This window comes from Pelobates fuscus, chromosome 7, assembly GCF_036172605.1.
Source record: "Pelobates fuscus isolate aPelFus1 chromosome 7, aPelFus1.pri, whole genome shotgun sequence".
Taxonomy (NCBI): domain Eukaryota; kingdom Metazoa; phylum Chordata; class Amphibia; order Anura; family Pelobatidae; genus Pelobates; species Pelobates fuscus.
In genome coordinates, this window is record NC_086323.1 from 88,239,997 (window position 1) to 88,258,120 (window position 18,124).

Below are 18,124 nucleotides of genomic sequence, written 5' to 3' on the forward strand. Positions count from 1 at the left end.
CCTGACACTCTAACCACAGTAACCAATATTGCTTATTCTAGTGGTTATGGTGCTTTTAAACAGTTTAAAAAAAAAAAACGTTTCTCTCCCCCCAAAAAACCCTAGACACGTAGTATTGCTGACTCAACCGTGCTATAAAAGTTATAAATGGTCTAATGTTGGCTCAAATGAACACATTATTTGTAACAAAGTCCAAACAATAAGCAAGATAAGAAAATTAGCATAGGGATATTTATACTTTTGAAAAACCTACATGCATTCAGTTGTGGGATCTTGTAAAATACACAATGGGGCTACAAAACGTGTTTGCTATTTTATTGGTGTTTCATCTGTGCTTGGAAAGTCAGAACTCAATGGTCAAGCTAAACAATGGTGGATATGAGGACATTGTTATTGCTATAAATCCAGGACTAACTGAAGATATTAAAATTATTGAAAATATTAAGGTAAGACCAAAGGAATTTAATATTTGTTAGAAATTGCCTCAGCTAAATACACGTTGGTGTCCATTGTCTTGCAATATTTTACACAGGTTCTAAAAAGTTATTATAAAAACACAAATAAGGTTTGAATAAATCAGAATTTTGCATGCCAATATATTATAAACAAATACCATACTTTAGCATACAAAATTGCAAATATTTGGTGGTAACCTGTTTTCTGGGTATGGGTATGTTTTCATAAAACTTAAATATTTCTCATAAATCACAGCATAGTATCATAATGGGGATTTAAGGGTTATTAAAGCTAAAAATAACACCATGACCTTTATTAATATACTGTAATATTTAAATTCTGGGCTACTTGAAATTAGTGGTATTTACACTCCTGTTTAACTACCCTCCTGATCTTCAGTTGTAGGTTATGAATGAATATACCTCTCTAGCACCTGTAGCTTGTTCTCAGCTACTGCCATAAATCTAATGTTCACTCTCCTCTTGCTAGTATGCCAGAAGCCATTGGAGTTGATTAGAGTAAGCAGCTCCTACAGTGACTGGCATACACTTTGTACAGTGGTGACAAGCAAGAGTGAGTTTTCTTGTAATTGTCCTATTTATGGTTACATTCCCCCTCTCAAATATTGTACAGCACTACGGAATCTGTTGGCACTATATAAATGGCAATAATAATAATAATATGAAGCCATAGAGGAATTTCCTGCCTCATATTGAGGTATACAGTGTCTTAATTGTTTCTATGTTCCAGTATCAATGCACATGCATGTCTATGGGTGTTCAATAGAATCTGAAATAAGAAAAAATAGAAAATGCAAGAAACAAAGAGAGAGTGTGAGAGACCGTCTGTATCTGTGAACAGTGAAATGTTGAGCAATGTTGAATACATAGAAATAAACCATTTAATACTTCACATTTTTAGTATGAATGTATATGTACAGTAGATAGGTAGATAGATAGATAGATAGATAGATAGATAGACTTTTCCTTTTACCATCCACCTCCAACTAACTAAATCTGCATTGCTCATCTTATGCTTCCTTCCCCCCGTGCTTCATCCCATGCAATCTTATCACACATTTGCTTGTCCTCCCCTTCCTCCTCTAAAACGCAAAGTCCAACACATACATTCAAGCCCCATTCCCACCATCATTCTCGGGCAACCTTTTTGCTTTTAGCAGCTGGGGATGTGTCTACTAATCCTGCACCCTCACCCTGCTGATTACCCTCCCCACTATTCCACCAGAACAACTGAAACTATCTTATATATACTCTCGCTGTTACTCAACTTTATTCTATTTCTTTCCCTGTGCCCTTTGGAATGCAAGTTTAATCTGTAACACTGTAAAATCTATTGAATGCCATTTACGATCTCCTCATCCCTAACTCCTTAAAACTCTTGGCACTGACTGAAACCTTGTTCTCTCCCTCTGATCCTGCCTTGCTATCTTATAGAGGTCTGGCTGCCATCAGAAATGTTGGGGCCCCTAACTCCGCTCAGGGTTTGGGTCCCTGGGGGACCGCCTCCAAGCCCGTCCACAGGGACTACCTCCAAATTCCACCCACAGGAATGCACACACAGACACAAACACAAGCACTCATACAAAAGGACACAGAAACACACACACAAAGATACACACATACATACTAACAGACAGACATACTGAAACAGACATACACACATATAGGCATACATACTGACACACACATACTGAGACATACACACATATACAGACACACAGGCATACATAGTGACACACAGACACATACTAACATACACACACACACACACACACACGTATAAGCACATACCGACACACACACACATACATACATACATACATACATACATACACACACAAACACACATAGATACATAGAAAAGAATACAAACTTATAGACGGGATAGCACACCTAAAAAACTGTTGAGAAATCCTACTGAAGTTGAGTTAGGAGACCTGCACTGGACAACTAAAACCACTGTCTCACTGAAAAGAAGAATAGCTACCACCTAAAGCTATCAGTGAGGGAATATAAGTAAAGGTCACTAATGACAAAAATCAGTAGTAAAATCAGATACAATAGAAATGCGAATAGGATTGACTGGTAAAAAAAAATTGCCCTTTCAGCTTGCTGCCTTGGTGTAACTTTAGACTCAAGTATTTTTTCCTCCCACCCAGTCTGTCTCCAAACCCTATAGCTTCGACCTTAAATATTGTTTGCTTTTGTCCTTTTCTACCTCAAAATACAGCTAAGACACTTGTTCATGCATTCATCATTTCCTGCTTGATTATTTCAACTCACTATTCATCAGACTTCCAAATAACTGCACTGCATTGGAATTTCTTACAGCAAGCAATCAGATTCTCACATTTCACTGCCCTCATCACTTCCCTCACTTCCTTAGCCCAGCTCTCTAACTCTCTCCTAACACTGTTTAATTCTTTCACACCCCAATTTTCCCTAACCCATGTGACGTGTTATTTCTCTTGTGTGTCTTTGCTCATTCCTCATAGATTGTAAACTCTTTTGAGCAAGGTCTTCTTTACCTCCTGTCTCTGTTATATTCCGTATGTAAATTCCTTATTGTCAAATATCCCCATTTTATAATTGTAAAGCAATGTGGAATATGTTAGTGCTATAGAAATGCTAAAAACAATAAGAGCTATAAGATAGATAGATAGATAGATAGATAGATAGATAGATAGATAGATAGATAGATAGATAGATAGATAGATAGATAGTGAAGCAAATAACGAGATAGAGGGGTTCCGGACTCATCATAATGCATCATATTTTCATTTTACATATTAGCAAGTCCATCCATCACAGTCAGGAGAAGTCAATGGCTGCTGTTTAGACCTTCAATCCTCACTTTGGGTGTAAAATATCCCAAACGTTTTACTGATGATGGGTGCTGTGTGGGAGTTAAATTCTTTCATAGACATATGCAAAAAAGTAATGATGGTCCAGGCACTCATATTCAATCCAGTGGGCATATTTATTAGAGCAAAGTAGAAACAACGTCTCACCCCACAACAAGGCCCTGTTGTGGGCTGAAACATTGTTTCTACTTTGCTCTAATACATCTGCCAACTGGATTGAATTTGAGTGCCTGGACCATCATTACTTTTTTGCAAATCACATTGTGAGGATTTGCAAACCTCAGGCTTCATTTTGGTAATTATATTGATGCACCTTCATAGAGATTGTCATCCAAATGCTATACTAGACAAAAATGTAAAGTTATAGAGGGAAAATCATTGTAGCATTTTCTGTCGTTTAATAACCACTATCACTAATTAAACCATTATTTTTCTTCTTTGAATTTCTTACAGGATATGGTGAGCGAAGCAACACAATATTTATTTAATGCTACAAAGAATAGACTTTTTATAAGGAGTGCAAAGATTTTAATCCCACTACACTGGTCATCATCAACAAACTATTTAAAACCAACAACAGAAACATATGATGGGGTGAGCTACAACATAAATACTATCTCTTTCTAATAGTCATGTTACTTCAAATGTACCTGTCCAGTACAGTTTTTAAAAACATTATTTGTACACAGTGCAGGAGCTAGAATTGCATTAGGATGCAAAAATTACCAGAGCATGTATGTGCTACTGCCAATTAAAGAGTTTTATTTTCTTGGCAATTACATTTAGGCTCCAGATTTTATTCTATTTCCTGTAGGGACTTTTTTGGGTGCTTTTTTTTTAGCCCATGTTTTAGTTTTTAGATTTTAAAGGTTTTTTGTTTCTTATGAGTACTTTTTTGTGCATGATTAGCTCCAGTCAAGACAGGTAAGTTTAAAAGTATTTATTATTTTTTAAATTATAACAAATAGATTTTTAGAATATTGCCTTTTGTTGTTACAAAAATAAAGATAGAAGTGGCACTCAATCCCAGCAGAAACACGGTGCACTGGAGCAGGACCAGCAATCTCACAATGATCAGGGAAGCAAAAAGAAAATCTCCAGGCACTCAAAGTGTTCAAGCCGCATGCAGGTTTAATGGAACAAAAAAGAACAGCAACGTTTGACCTGCTAAGAGGTCTTTTGTCTTTATTTTGGTTATTGGCAAGTGGAAAGGGAGAGGGTGTTGGTTTGGGAGGGTGCCTGTTTGGGTCCTATATCCATGTGAGACCAATGGACTTGGCATCTACTTTCTCTATATTGGGTTTGGAATGGGGAGCTATACTTTTGTAAGTGGGCACGCTTTTGGTGAGTATTCAGACTAGGGTACTTGTGTGTTTTATTATTACACATTATTATTGCCCTATATCCCAACAAGATTGGAATGAAGAAAAGGGTAGTAGTCATATGTAAGGCTCCTAACTTGTATTTAGTTCCACCACACACAAGATAGAGGAATAGTTAAATACCATTCAGACTGTGTTGCTTACAGCCAGAACTTACCATATATGCTAGGTTTTACCAACATTGCTCTAATTCAACATTTTTGTAAGGGAAAAACACACAGTGGAAGTGGTGAGTTAGGCAAAAAAAGTCAGACTAAAACCAATGTTAGTTGATCACACTGCTTTTTTCTGATTTACAACTGTAACTCTTATTCTTAGGTACTCTAGTTTATAAACTCATTAGTAAATGGAGAACAATGATTAACCAGATACATTCTATAAGAAAGGTATCCCCTCATGGGTGTTTAAGAGCAGCTATTCACACGTTGATTTTGAAGCGCTACTTACAGTTCACACTGAGCTCACTTGTGAGCCACTTCTGTCTTTAATACCCACTTATTTGAGCTGCAGGGTATCTTTTTTATAGGTTGCCCGCTGTAACTATCACAGGCAGCCCCTTAAACGTTTTATTTTCCATAAAATCTCCTGATATTGATTCTGTTATGTAGTCCACCTGATAAAGCCACAATGTGCCATGTACTGCACAAGTCTTTTTAACCCCTTAAGGACACATGACGTGTGTGACATGTCATGATTCCCTTTTATTCCAGAAGTTTGGTCCTTAAGGGGTTAAAGGTAGCCTACCTTATATACATGGGTATAACACGTCCTGTCCCCATGTCATGGTTATACCACTTTCAGCCCCAAAGTCATGGGTATACAACTTAAGGTCCCAATGCCATGGGTATACTACATTCTACCCCCCCATAAATGAAGGAGAAATACATACTAGGGGTTGATTTCATTTTTAAAAAATCTTTTTTGGTACCTTCAGTTTGACTAATAAGAAATACAGGGAATTTCAACAGTTTAAACAAACTGAAGTGCTATGAATTTACCAAAATCTTGACAATTTATCTTTTGAAAATGTATGGTTTATTTAATATAGCTTTTCAGGACACAAAATGGTTCTGTTAATTGTGAAATCAATCCTAGCTATATTTCCATTGTCTTATAATTAATGACACATTGTTTTTGTAAATCCACTGTCACTTCTTGAGACAACTTTTTTAATTTCCTAACATTTTTATAAAAACAGAAACCTGGTCCTGTGCCAAGCCTATCTTAACCCAAAATATGTTTCCGTGTATTTGTTTATCATTTTATTAGGCAGATGTTATTATTGCAAATCCTTATCTCAAGTATGGAGATGACCCATATACGTTACAATATGGGAAGTGTGGAGAACCAGGGAAATATATACATCTCACTCCTAATTTTTTGAAAAATGATACACTGCTTGATGTGTATGGACCTCGAGGTAATCCATAATGATGTACATAAATGTTTGCATGTATGTATGTGTATGTATACTTTTCAAAAGGCAGATAAATTTGAAATATCATGTATAGCTATGTGTGTAAAATCACAATATGCAATATTAACTCTTTGGGACTTAGGGTGAACCATAAAAATGTTACAGCATGGCCAACAGACTCAGCATTTATTAATTTTACCACACTTGTCTGCTTCAGCAATTCAGACCAATGGCATTCGGTTAAGTTCCTTACTTCCGAAGTTCGGCTCTTTGGCAATTCGGAACTTCGGCACTTCGGAACTTTGGCAATTCAAAACTTTGAACCCTAACCCCTAACCCTACCCTTAATCCTACCCCTAACCCCTAAACCTTACCCCTAAACCCTAACACACTTCATAACTTTGGTAATTCGGAACTTCTGCAATTCGGTTCGGCACTTTGGAAATTCAGCACTTCAGCAATTCGGCAATTCGGAAATTCGAAATTCGTACATTTGTAAGCATCTGAATGTTTGAATTGCATAAAATTCATCCGGATGTACATTTGGAACAAAACGAATTGCACATGTCTAATTCTATTTGTTAGCACTTGGAGAAGTGCAGTGCCTGAATTACCTATATTCCCCCCTCTTCCCAGCAATATGACAGTCAGTGGGTGCCAGGCAACATGCTGTCCTGTTGTTTGAGCCTGTGTAACTTCCACTACATTTTCATTAAGAAACATGAACTTGATACTTGAACACAAAAGTATATATTTTCAACCATTTCCTGCCAAATGAGCAGTCAAGTTGTGTGTTTGGCTAGCGGTATATGCATGTTAATAAATAGATGTAATGTATTTGTGTAACTTTGATGTTTGACTATTTTTCTAGGTATGTGTTAGAGTATAACAAATTAGGTAGTTGTTGGTGGTGTAATAAATAATAGCATGTTATAAATAATAATAATATAAATACTAAAACATAATATATACATAATGCTGAAAGAGGATTTAAGGTAAATCATCATATTTTAGGATTTTGAAGGCAATTCACTCCATTTTTGGCCTTGTTGTAAATTATTATGCCAACATGAATGACATTTTTTCATACTTCTTGCACTCACTGAAACCTGGTTGTCCCCTGGTTGTCCCCCTCTGATACTGCTACTCCTGCTTCCTTGTTCTTCCATGTTATGGTGGGCTACAATTCTCCCATGCTCCTAGACCAAACAACTGTAAGGAGGTGGTGTAGGCATCTTTCTCTCCCCTTAATGTATCTTTCAACCTATCCTCCCTGCCCCTTCCCTATCATTTACTTCCTTTAAAGTTTACACTGTCTGTCTATTTAAACCCACTCCTTTAAGAATTGCCATAATTTATCGTCCCCCTCCCCCACCCCCAGTCATCCACGGCTATTCATTGAACACTTTTCTTCATGGCTACCCCATTTCCTCTCCTATAGCACTCCTTCCCTCATTCTTGGGGACTTTAATATCCCAATCAACAACCCTAACTGTCCTGATGCCTCTCGTCTGCTTTCTATACCTCCTCAGTTGGACTCACACAGTGGTCTAATTCATCAACTCATAGAGCAGGAAACACTCTTGACCTCATCTTCACCAATTTCTGTACCACCTCTAATCTCTCCAAAGTTCCATTTCCTCTGTCTGACCACCATCTGCTGTCCATTGACATCTGCATACCCCATACCCAAAGTACACCACCCTCACCACATCAGTCTTGCAGAAACCTCCATTGTCTTGACCTACAGCAATTCTCCACCAACCTCCAAAGTCTCCTTTCACCCATCTCAAATCTCCCTCTACAACTCCACTCTATCCTCTCAACTAGGCATCATGGCACCTCCTACACTTAAATGCACTAAGAACCCCCAATTACAACCCTTGCACACCAAGCTGACCCGATACCTCCAAAAATTTTCATGAACTGCTAAACACTGCTGGAGAAAGCCTTACTCTGCGTCTGACTTCCTCCACTATAAATTTATGCTGCACTCCTACAGTCTGGCTCTTTCCTCTTCAAAAGAAAATGACTTCAATACACTCATGAAAACACTCTCCCGCGATCCCAAACAACTGTTATGCTTTTAACTCTCTTCTGCACCCTGTTGTGCCTCCTACCAACTTGACTGCCACAAACTTTGCGACTCACTTCCCTGAGAAGATTTCTACAGCCAGGGAGTAGATCTCTCATCTCTCTCCACCAACCTTTTCCTTAACCACACTCTCTCAGCTGTCCTATGCTCATTTGAACCGGCTAAAGCAAAAGAGGTTTCTGCTCTGCTTCATTCCTCCCGCCCCACCACCTGTTCCCTCGATCCTATTTCCTCGTATCTCATCCGCACTTTTGTCCCCTTCTCTTGCTTTGCATCTCACTAAAATTTTAAATCTCTCCTCTGGCACATTTCCTCTACCCTTCAAACATGCAACCATAACCCTGATTCTGAAAAAGCCCAACCTTAACCGTAATTCCCCATCCAACTACCGCCCCATCTCGCTACTGCCGTTTGTGTCCTTGAGAGAGTTGCGTATGCGAGATTGACATACTTCCTTGAATCCAACTCTCTGCTTGACCCGCTTCAATCTGGATTCCTCGCTCGTCACTTGGCTGAAACAGCTGTGACCAAAGTATCCAATGATCTTATCACTGCAAAATCCCATGGCCACTACTCTATCCTATTTCTCCTTGAACTTACTGCTGTTTTTGACAATGTTGATCATCAACAGCTTCTTCTCATCCTCCGTAATCTCGGTCTACGAGATACCGCTCTTTCCTGGTGCTCTTCCTACCTCTCCCAGTGCTCATTCAGTGTTTCTTTCTTGGGCTCTGGCTCTTCTCCCCAATCCCTCTCGGTTGCTGTTCTCCAAGGGTCTGTCTTTGGTTCCCTATTGTTCTAAATCTACACTGCCTCCCTTGGTAAACTCATCAGCTCCTTCAGCTTCCAGTATCATTTCTATGTGGATGACATGCAAATTTATCTGTCCTTCCCTGATTTCTCACCACCCCTCTTGACTCGTGCCTCTGACTACCTCTCTGCTATTTCCAACTGGATGGCTGATTTCCTTAAACTGAACCTGTCCAAAACAGGTCTTTTCCTCCCTCAAGTTTTGCTACTCCCTTGTCTGTGTCCCTCCAAGCCAATGGTGCCACCATCCGCTCTATCTCTAAGGCTCGCTGCTAGGTGTTCTTTTTGACTCCTGCCTCTCCTGTCTAATCAATTGCCAAATCCTGCCTCTTCCATCTAAAAAATATTGTGCACATCCGACCCTATTTAACGCCTGATACAGCAAAGGTGCTTGCCAATGCCGCTGTCCTCTCTCGTCTTGACTACTGTAATCTGCTTCTCAGTGGTCTTACGTGTTCCTAACTTGCCCCGTTACAGTGTATAATGAATGCGGTGGCGAGGCTCATCTTCCTGTCCGCCAGCACCTCCCATGCCTCCCCCCTTTGTCAGTCCCTACATTAGCTTCCTGTAAAATATAGGACTCAATTTAAGATCCTGATACTTGCTTACACATCTCTACACAATGCTGCTCCGACCTACTTATCCTCACTATTACACAAATATGTTTCATCTAGGCTTCTACACTCTGCCGGAGACCTACGTCTAACCTCTGTTCGTACTCCTACCTCCGATGCTCACCTTAAAGACTTCTCAAGGGCTGCACCGTTCCTCTCTCTGTTAGACTTTCACCCAATCTCCACTCATTCAAAAAAGCCTTGAAAACTTACTTTTTTAGGAAAGCATATCAATTAAACTGGGAACAGCTCCCCGCACCCTGATTCCTCTCCTGATACTGTCATCAAAATAAAACACTATGCCCTCGATGAACACTATCCTAGCAACCTACTTTTCTACCCTACCCTTACCTTTTGTGTCACATTACCCCACTCCCTCATTGAGCAGAGCCCTCAATCCCTCTGTTCCTGTGTGTCCAACTCGTCTGGTTACAATTACGTGTCTGTTAGTACACCTATCGTACAGCGCTACGGAACTTGTTGGCGCATTATACATAAAAACAATAATAATAAGGAATGCTTCATCATCATGTATACTTTATACAAATTTATTGAGAAAATGTTTTATAAAGAAGAACATACTGAGATTTCAAGAATGTCCAGGGAGGCACAATAATACCAGTGTTTATATTCGTAGGTGTCTCTGTGTCTATCCCTGTCTATCTACAGTAAATTAATAGTAGTAGTAAGAATTATTTTATACACACAGATAAGCACAAAACATTTTTACATTTATTTAGAGGTAATTATTCTTCTGTCTTTGCAGGTAGAGTATTTGTTCATGAATGGGCTCACCTTCGGTGGGGAGTTTTCGATGAATACAGCACAGAGACACCATATTACATTCATAGAGAAAAAGTAGAAGCTACGAGGTAAACTGGTTTTAGATGTTTTTATTTGACTGTTTGAAGTTGTCCTTTCCTGACACATTATTTTTCTATAACACATTCTTACCTTTTATTTAGCTTTTATACTGCATGATTTTTTATTTAATTATAATTTTATTTAATCAGCAGCTAGACTACTACATATTTTCTGTTCCCCGCCATTACTGTTGCTGTGGTAATCAACACATGACAGATATTAAGGCCGTTAGAAGTTGTCATTTATTTACTATTTGGCTACTTTTTTAGAGAGCAAATCATAGGTCTGGCTTTAACTCTGTCGACATGGTTTAGTTAAAATTAACAGGGATAGATACATGTTTTATTCTGAGCAAGTGCAGAAGTGCTTGGAAGACATCAAACCAAAATGAATAAACAAGCCAAATGGGAGGAAACAACTCTCACCAGAAGAAACAAAGTGATACAAAACTCTAGCCGGTTTCCTGAAAAGAAAAATTCAAAAGCGAGAAAATCTAGAACAAAATGTTTATAGAAAAAAAACTTATTTTATTCTATAATGGTTAAAACTTTTTCTGCTCCATGAGTTTATGAGATTTGATGACAAATTCAGTGGGGATACTGCTGTCTTCATTCAGAATTTTGCTATCCTTATTTAATTGTTGATCATAGTTATTAGTGATCAATGTCCACAAGGACAAACCTGTCTATCAGTACTTATACAAATTAAAAAACAAATAATTTAGGTTTAATAGACACATTTTGCAAAGGCAAGTTTTCTCTCATTTGGTTTATTTTCATTTACTGCCATGTAATAATTATTTCACATTGGCATCTATTTTAATTTATCATTCCTGTCCATCATCAACTTCACCCATGTATTTTTCTTTCTGAAATAAAAATTTCAAATATCTGTAACTATTAAAAAAAAAAACCTCTACTTGTTTCAGGTGTTCAGCAGACATTTTTGGTGTTAATGTAAAGTGCGGTGGAGATTCCTGTGCAATAGAAGCTTGCAATTTTGACAAAACCACTGGTCTTTACGAAGAAGGGTGTTTTTTCGTGTATGATAAAGAGCAGTTTGTTAGTGAATCCATAATGTATTTACAGTCACTACCTACTGTGAGTATTACAGTTTTTTATTTTTATTTTCATTTTTTTTCTCTTGATTTTATCTTACATAGTTACATAGCTGAAAAGGGACATGCGTCCATCCAGTTCGGCCTTTCTCACATTAGATTTTTGCTGTTAATCCAAAATAAGGCAAAAAAACAGTTTGAAATGCTTCTAATTGTGAAACAAAGTAGGAAAAAATCCTTCATGACTCCAGAATGGCAGTCAGACATCTCATTTGATCAAGAAGCTATTACCCCACTAATTGACATGTATATAATTGTATATTATGCATTTGCAAGTATGCATCAAATTGCTGTTTAAACATCTGTATAGACTCTGATAAAAACACCTCTTCAGGCAGAGAATTTTACATTCTTATTGCTCTTACTGTAAAAAATAATTTCCTTTGCCTTAGACTAAATCTCCTTTCTTCCAGTCTAAATGCATGACCTTTTGTCTGATGTAAAGTCCTATTTATGAATAGATTTCTAGACAATGGTTTATATTGGCCCGTAAAATATTTGTATAATGCTAAGGTGCCATTTTTATAAACTAAAGAGATTAAAATGTGTTAACCTCTCTTGATAACTAATGTGCTCCATTGATTTGATCAATTTTAAAGCCCGCCTCTGCACTTTTTCTAGTGCCATAATATCCTTCTTTAAAACAGGTGCCCAAAATTGAACAGCATATCCAAAGTGTGGTCTTACCAATGATTTATAAAGAGGCAAAATTATATTTTCATCCCGAGAATTAATGCCCCTATTTATACATGACAATACCTTACTGGCTTTATCAACTACCGATTGACATTACATATAGTTGCATACTTTATTTTCTATAATAATTCCCAAATCCTTCTCATATATTATTATCCCTAATTCACTTCAATTTAGAGTGTAAGCTGCTTGTGCATTCTTTACCCCGAACTTTAAATTTTTCCACATAAAATGTAATCTGACATTTGGGCGCCCATTCCCCCAATCTATCCAAATTCATCTGCAGCAAAGCAATATTCTGCTCACATTGTATTCTTTTAAAGAGTTTTGTGTCATCTAAAAACACTGAAACATGCCTTTCAATTCCTTTTTCAAGATCATTTATAAATATGTTAAATAAAAATGGCCCCAGAACAGAACCCTGGGGGACACCACCATCGATGTATTTACAGTGAAGCTAACAATACAATTGCCTTGGACAGAACTTTCCAGAGGGCGGCAAAAAATGCCACCCCGAATTGCCCAGGCAAATGCCTTATTAGCCTTGTTTTATGGGGGCCCAAGAGCTGGGCAGCAGGCCAGGCAGGTAGTTTGATTCCAAGCAGGCTGTGAGGAAGATCTGGTCTCTAAACTCTTCCTGCTCTGCTCCCTCGCAAGCCATGTACTGATGATAGGAGCTGGGATATGATGTCATTCTGGCTCCCAGCATCACTAAGCAGTGCATGAGGGCGCAGATCAGGGAGATTACAGTTCAGAGTAAAACCGGTACTATGGGGAGACATAAAGAGCACCGGTGCTTGTCGAATTTGTAAACAACTGCTAAAATCTCTACTGTTACAGCAGCGACAAACTTTGGTGTTTCAAAAAATACAAATTTAAATGATGGCAGGAGAATAGGTGAAGTTTCTTCTACCTTTGTTTGGATTTCCCTTTTTTTGAAAGTTTGTTGCTTTTGCATCAGTATAACCCATGTGTATTGCTTTGATATGCACTATAACAACTGGGTTCACATTGTGCATTAAATGCACAACTCCCTGCTTCTCCATGCTAGTGCTTTAGCTGGGGTGACATCACATCCCAATTTCTGGCATCATTACATGGAGCTTGAGAAAGCAGAGTGATCCCTTAGTGCCTGGTCTGAAGCAAACACTTGCCACAAAGTGCTGCTGATACACATTTGTTGCCTTCCACCCCCGCCCCCTTCATAGCTACGCCTCTCCATACACACACAAACTGTCTAATACATACACATGCACACACTCCTTAACACATAAACACAAATAAACTAGATTTTATATGGACACACATTAATCTGCCTAATACATATACATACATTCATACACTGCCTAATACACACACTGCTTAATACATACATACATACATACACACTGCTTAATACATAGGCACACATATTGCCTAATATATACACACATAAACCTTTTAATACATACACACAGACACTGCCTAGTACATGCACAGATTACACACACGGACTGCTTAATAGTCACACACACTACCTAATATATACACACTGCCTCATTCACACAAACTGACTAATACATAGACATTCAGATTGCCTAATACAGACACACACAGGCTAATACATAAACACATACATTGCTTATATAGACACACACACTGCTAAATACATATATACACAAAAACAGACAGCAAATAGCTCTCCCTTTCATACTCAGATGGGGGCTGGAGGTGTTGAAAGCTGCATGGTACCACTTCCAGGCACAGGACTCCTGGATGCTGTTACATTACACTACCCTGCTCTTTAGAGCCATGCCATGCTGTCCATATACTCCCGGGATGGTGAACAGTCGGTAGGTTAGCAGTGTAATTTTATAACATGACAGGAGGCTTCGTATTTGCTTAAGTCTCTTTTTACTAGAACTCCACAGCAGCACAGAAAAAACAACCAATCAGAAAAAAGTTAGGTACTATAAAACTCCCCTCCCCATGCATCATTTCCTCTTTCTTTGCTGCTCTGCAGTCAGTACAGGTCAGAGTACCACTGCCTCCTGCTTATAGTGGGTGGCTTTGGGTTTTTATTGCTTATATTCAGTCTTTTAGCCTTATAAATGCAGTATTGTTGTAATCCTTAGGGGATTTTATTCTTATATGCAGTATGTTATATCCTTGTGGGATTCTATTCTTATTATGCAGTATGTTCTATCCATGTGGGATTGTATTCATGTAAATGCAATATTTTTATCCTTATGGCATTCTATGTTTATAATATGGCATTTTATTTTATAATGCAGTATGTTTTATCCTTATGGCATTTTATTTTTATATACAGTAGGTTTTATCCTTATGGCATTTTATTTTTATAATGCAGTATGTTTTATCCTTATGGCATTTTATTTTTATATACAGTGTTTTATCCTTGTGGCATTTTATTTTTTATAATGCAGTGTGTTTTGTGCTTATGGGATTTTTTCCTGTAAATGCAGTAGGTTATAGGCCTTGTGGCATTTTATTTTTTTATAATGCAGTGTGTTTTGTGCTTATGGGATTTTTTCCTGTAAATGCAGTAGGTTATAGGCTTTGTGGCATTTTACTTTTTATAATGCAGTGTGTTTTGTGCTTATGGGATTTTTTCCTGTAAATGCAGTAGGTTATAGGCCTTGTGGCATTTTATTTTTTATAATGCAGTGTGTTTTGTGCTTATGGGATTTTTTCCTGTAAATGCAGTAGGTTATAGGCCTTGTGGCATTTTATTTTCATAATGCAGTGTGTTTTGTGCTTATAGGATTTTACCTGTAAATGCAGTAGGTTATAGGCCTTGTGGCATTTTATTTTTTATAATGCAGTGTGTTTTGTGCTTATGGGATTTTTTCCTGTAAATGCAGTAGGTTATAGGCTTTGTGGCATTTTACTTTTTATAATGCAGTGTGTTTTGTGCTTATGGGATTTTTTCCTGTAAATGCAGTAGGTTATAGGCCTTGTGGCATTTTATTTTTTATAATGCAGTGTGTTTTGTGCTTATGGGATTTTTTCTTGTAAATGCAGTAGGTTATAGGCCTTGTGGCATTTTATTTTTTATAATGCAGTGTGTTTTGTGCTTATGGGATTTTTTTTCCCTGTAAATGCAGTAGGTTATAGGCCTTGTGGGATTTTTCTTCGGTGTCTGTACTTCGGATCATCGCTGCTTCTACCTCCAAAGCATTTGCCTCCTCTGTCCCCCGAGATCTGGGACCGCGGAGTTAATCTCCGCCAGCCCAGTGTGTTTTTTTCCAGCTGCCGGTATGCTCGCGAGTGAGCACGACCACCCGGCGGCCGGATCTTCTTTCCCACGTGGCTGCTTCGCTGCAGCCGCCCCCCCCCCCCCCCCCCGTGGGTCCCGTGTGTTTTACCCGGTCGCAGGGGTACTCGCGAGTGAGCACGAGTACCCGGTGGTCGGATCGTTTCCTCCACGTAGAGGCTTCACTGCGGCCGCCTCCGCCCGCGGACCGCGTGTGTGCGGGGGGGTGGGGGGTGTGCCCACGCGCAGCTCCTTCCCCGCCAGTACCGTTCTTGGCGGAGGTCTGTGGAGGGGCTTTCTCCTCCCCCATCTATAGGCAGGGTGTATTCAGACCCCAACCTAATTCGCTGGCAGTCTGGGAGGACCACCTCCCACCCTGCTCAGGGTGCATATCCATATAGAGACATATAGCAATTATGTGATCAAACATATATATTATATATTTTTACTTCTATATTTCTTCAAGGGCTGGCGATCAGCCTGTAGGCAATACACCCAGTACTTCTGAGTTTTCCTGCAACAGGATATCCTTATTTTTGGCCACAAGCATTAAGGTCTAACAGTTTCCTGTATATCTGTAGACACATTACCTCTGCCTAGGGGGGTTTGCATATTGGAGTTATTTCACCCTAGGTTCCCTGGTTTTCATTACACATATAGGGGGCTCTACACAGATTGACCCCCTGCTATTGTCGGAATACAACACCGGGGTATGCCCTGCTATGTCTGTGCCCCATTGATTGGCCTGCTATGTCTGTGCCCAAAAGAACGGCCTGCTGTGTCTGTGCCCATAAGATTGGCCTGCTGTGTCTGTGCCCATAAGATTGGCCTGCTGTGTCTGTGCCCATAAGATTGGCCTGCTGTGTCTGTGCCCATAAGATCGGCCTGCTGTGTCTGTGCCCATAAGATTGGCCTGCTATGTCTGTGCCCATAAGATTGGCCTGCTATGTCTGTGCCCATAAGATTGGCCTGCTATGTCTGTGCCCATAAGATTGGCCTGCTATGTCTGTGCCCATAAGATTGGCCTGCTATGTCTGTGCCCATAAGATTGGCCTGCAATACCTGTGCCCAATAAAATGGCCTGCTATGTCTGTGCCCCATTGGATAGCCTGCTATGTCGGTGCCTACTTGGATGGCCAGCTATGCCTGTGTCTATTTGCTTGGCTAACCTTTCTGTGTCCATTCGTTTGACCTGCTGAGACTATGCCCTAAGGACGGGCCTACGCTATTGGTACCGAACCCCTTTTGGCCGCAGGCCTGGGGTAATATCACTGAGGAAAACCCAGTGCACACCAGTGACATGGAGATAGGCAGGTGTCCGGGCAAACACCATTGCCATAGTGTTCGAGAGGACACCAGTATACGGCCATCTGAATATGGCGGGAAGGGTGAAGGCCCTAAACCTCATGCCTGAAGGGCAAAGTTTCTTATGAAGACCCCGGACACATCCACGGTTTACTTCAAACCGGCGACTGCACGCCTCCAAGGAGAAAATCGCACCGGCAGGGACCGGTATTCAGACTCCTTCAGGAGAAAGCTGTGTTTTTCCCTTGTCTTTACCATCTACTCTGTATATGCCTCCCGGAGTCCCTATAGGTTCGGTAGTTTTTTCCTGCGTTAGGTTAGCTCCTGGCCCTGTCCAGTGGGATTTACTTTTCTTACCTTCCGGCCTGCTGTTTACATTCTATCCGAGATAGAATGGGTGTATTTTCTCTTATCTTCGTTTATTGTTGCTTTTTTTTTTTTTTTTTCCATGACTTCCTTTTCCTATTCGCTCGGGTAGTCGTGAGGCCTGACTTGGTCTCCTCCGACCTCCCGGGCACTCGTGGATTGCGGAGAACGTCTCCAGCTTTCCTCGGACTACCAACAGCCTACCAGGACCCCGCGCGCGCGCGCACGGGATCCGGATAGTCGGTTGATAGTTTTCCATTCCTTGTTTCCCAGATTGCCCTCAGCCTTATGCTGACATTTGTGATTGGTGCGCCCTACGGTTTTGGTCACCCTGATCTCTAGGGACTCTAGTTTGCACCACAGGAGGGTGCGGCCCTCCATCACCTCGATCCGAGTATATTTATTTTCAGGAGCAGTGGGCGAATCCTCTCATACGGAACCGGATACTGATTTGTTATTAGAGGGCGCAGTCCCTCACTCGTCATCAACCAGATACTGGGCTGGATACAAAGTACAAGTTGGTGGACCCATTCTCATAGAGAGAACCGGTCTCGGATGTAGACTCTGCTGTTGGTTACTAATGGGTGCGGCCCGCTCAGGCTAGCACCCGGACGCTCTCACGGTATGCGATCACAGTAGTAGAGAGCGCGGCTCTTTCATGCACTCGACGCTCTACAGTACCGGCCATTTGTTCATCACACAGGCTTGTGCCTGTGCAAGACATTGATGACTACATAGAGGGGCGTCCCTCCGGAATTCAATTAGAGCTGCCATCCACGCTACTGGCTTCGTCCTAGAGGACTGCCTGGTCATGCAAGTATTACATGTTTGGACTAGATCCCTCTATTCTATCTCCCGTGAT

The 18,124-nt window shown here is 40.0% G+C and overlaps 1 protein-coding gene across 1 annotated transcript in view; it reads left to right on the forward strand.

The window, feature by feature from the left end:
* Window positions 1-283: 283 nt before the first annotated feature.
* LOC134568710 (calcium-activated chloride channel regulator 1-like) overlaps window positions 284-18,124 on the forward strand; it is an 83,263-nt gene continuing 65,422 nt past the window's right edge. Inside the window, exons 1-5 of the mRNA XM_063427362.1 lie at window positions 284-446; window positions 3,794-3,934; window positions 5,992-6,142; window positions 10,425-10,530; window positions 11,451-11,622. Of these exons, the coding sequence (XP_063283432.1) occupies window positions 288-446; window positions 3,794-3,934; window positions 5,992-6,142; window positions 10,425-10,530; window positions 11,451-11,622 (729 nt within the window). The 5' untranslated portion in view covers window positions 284-287. The remainder of the gene's footprint in view (window positions 447-3,793; window positions 3,935-5,991; window positions 6,143-10,424; window positions 10,531-11,450; window positions 11,623-18,124) is intronic.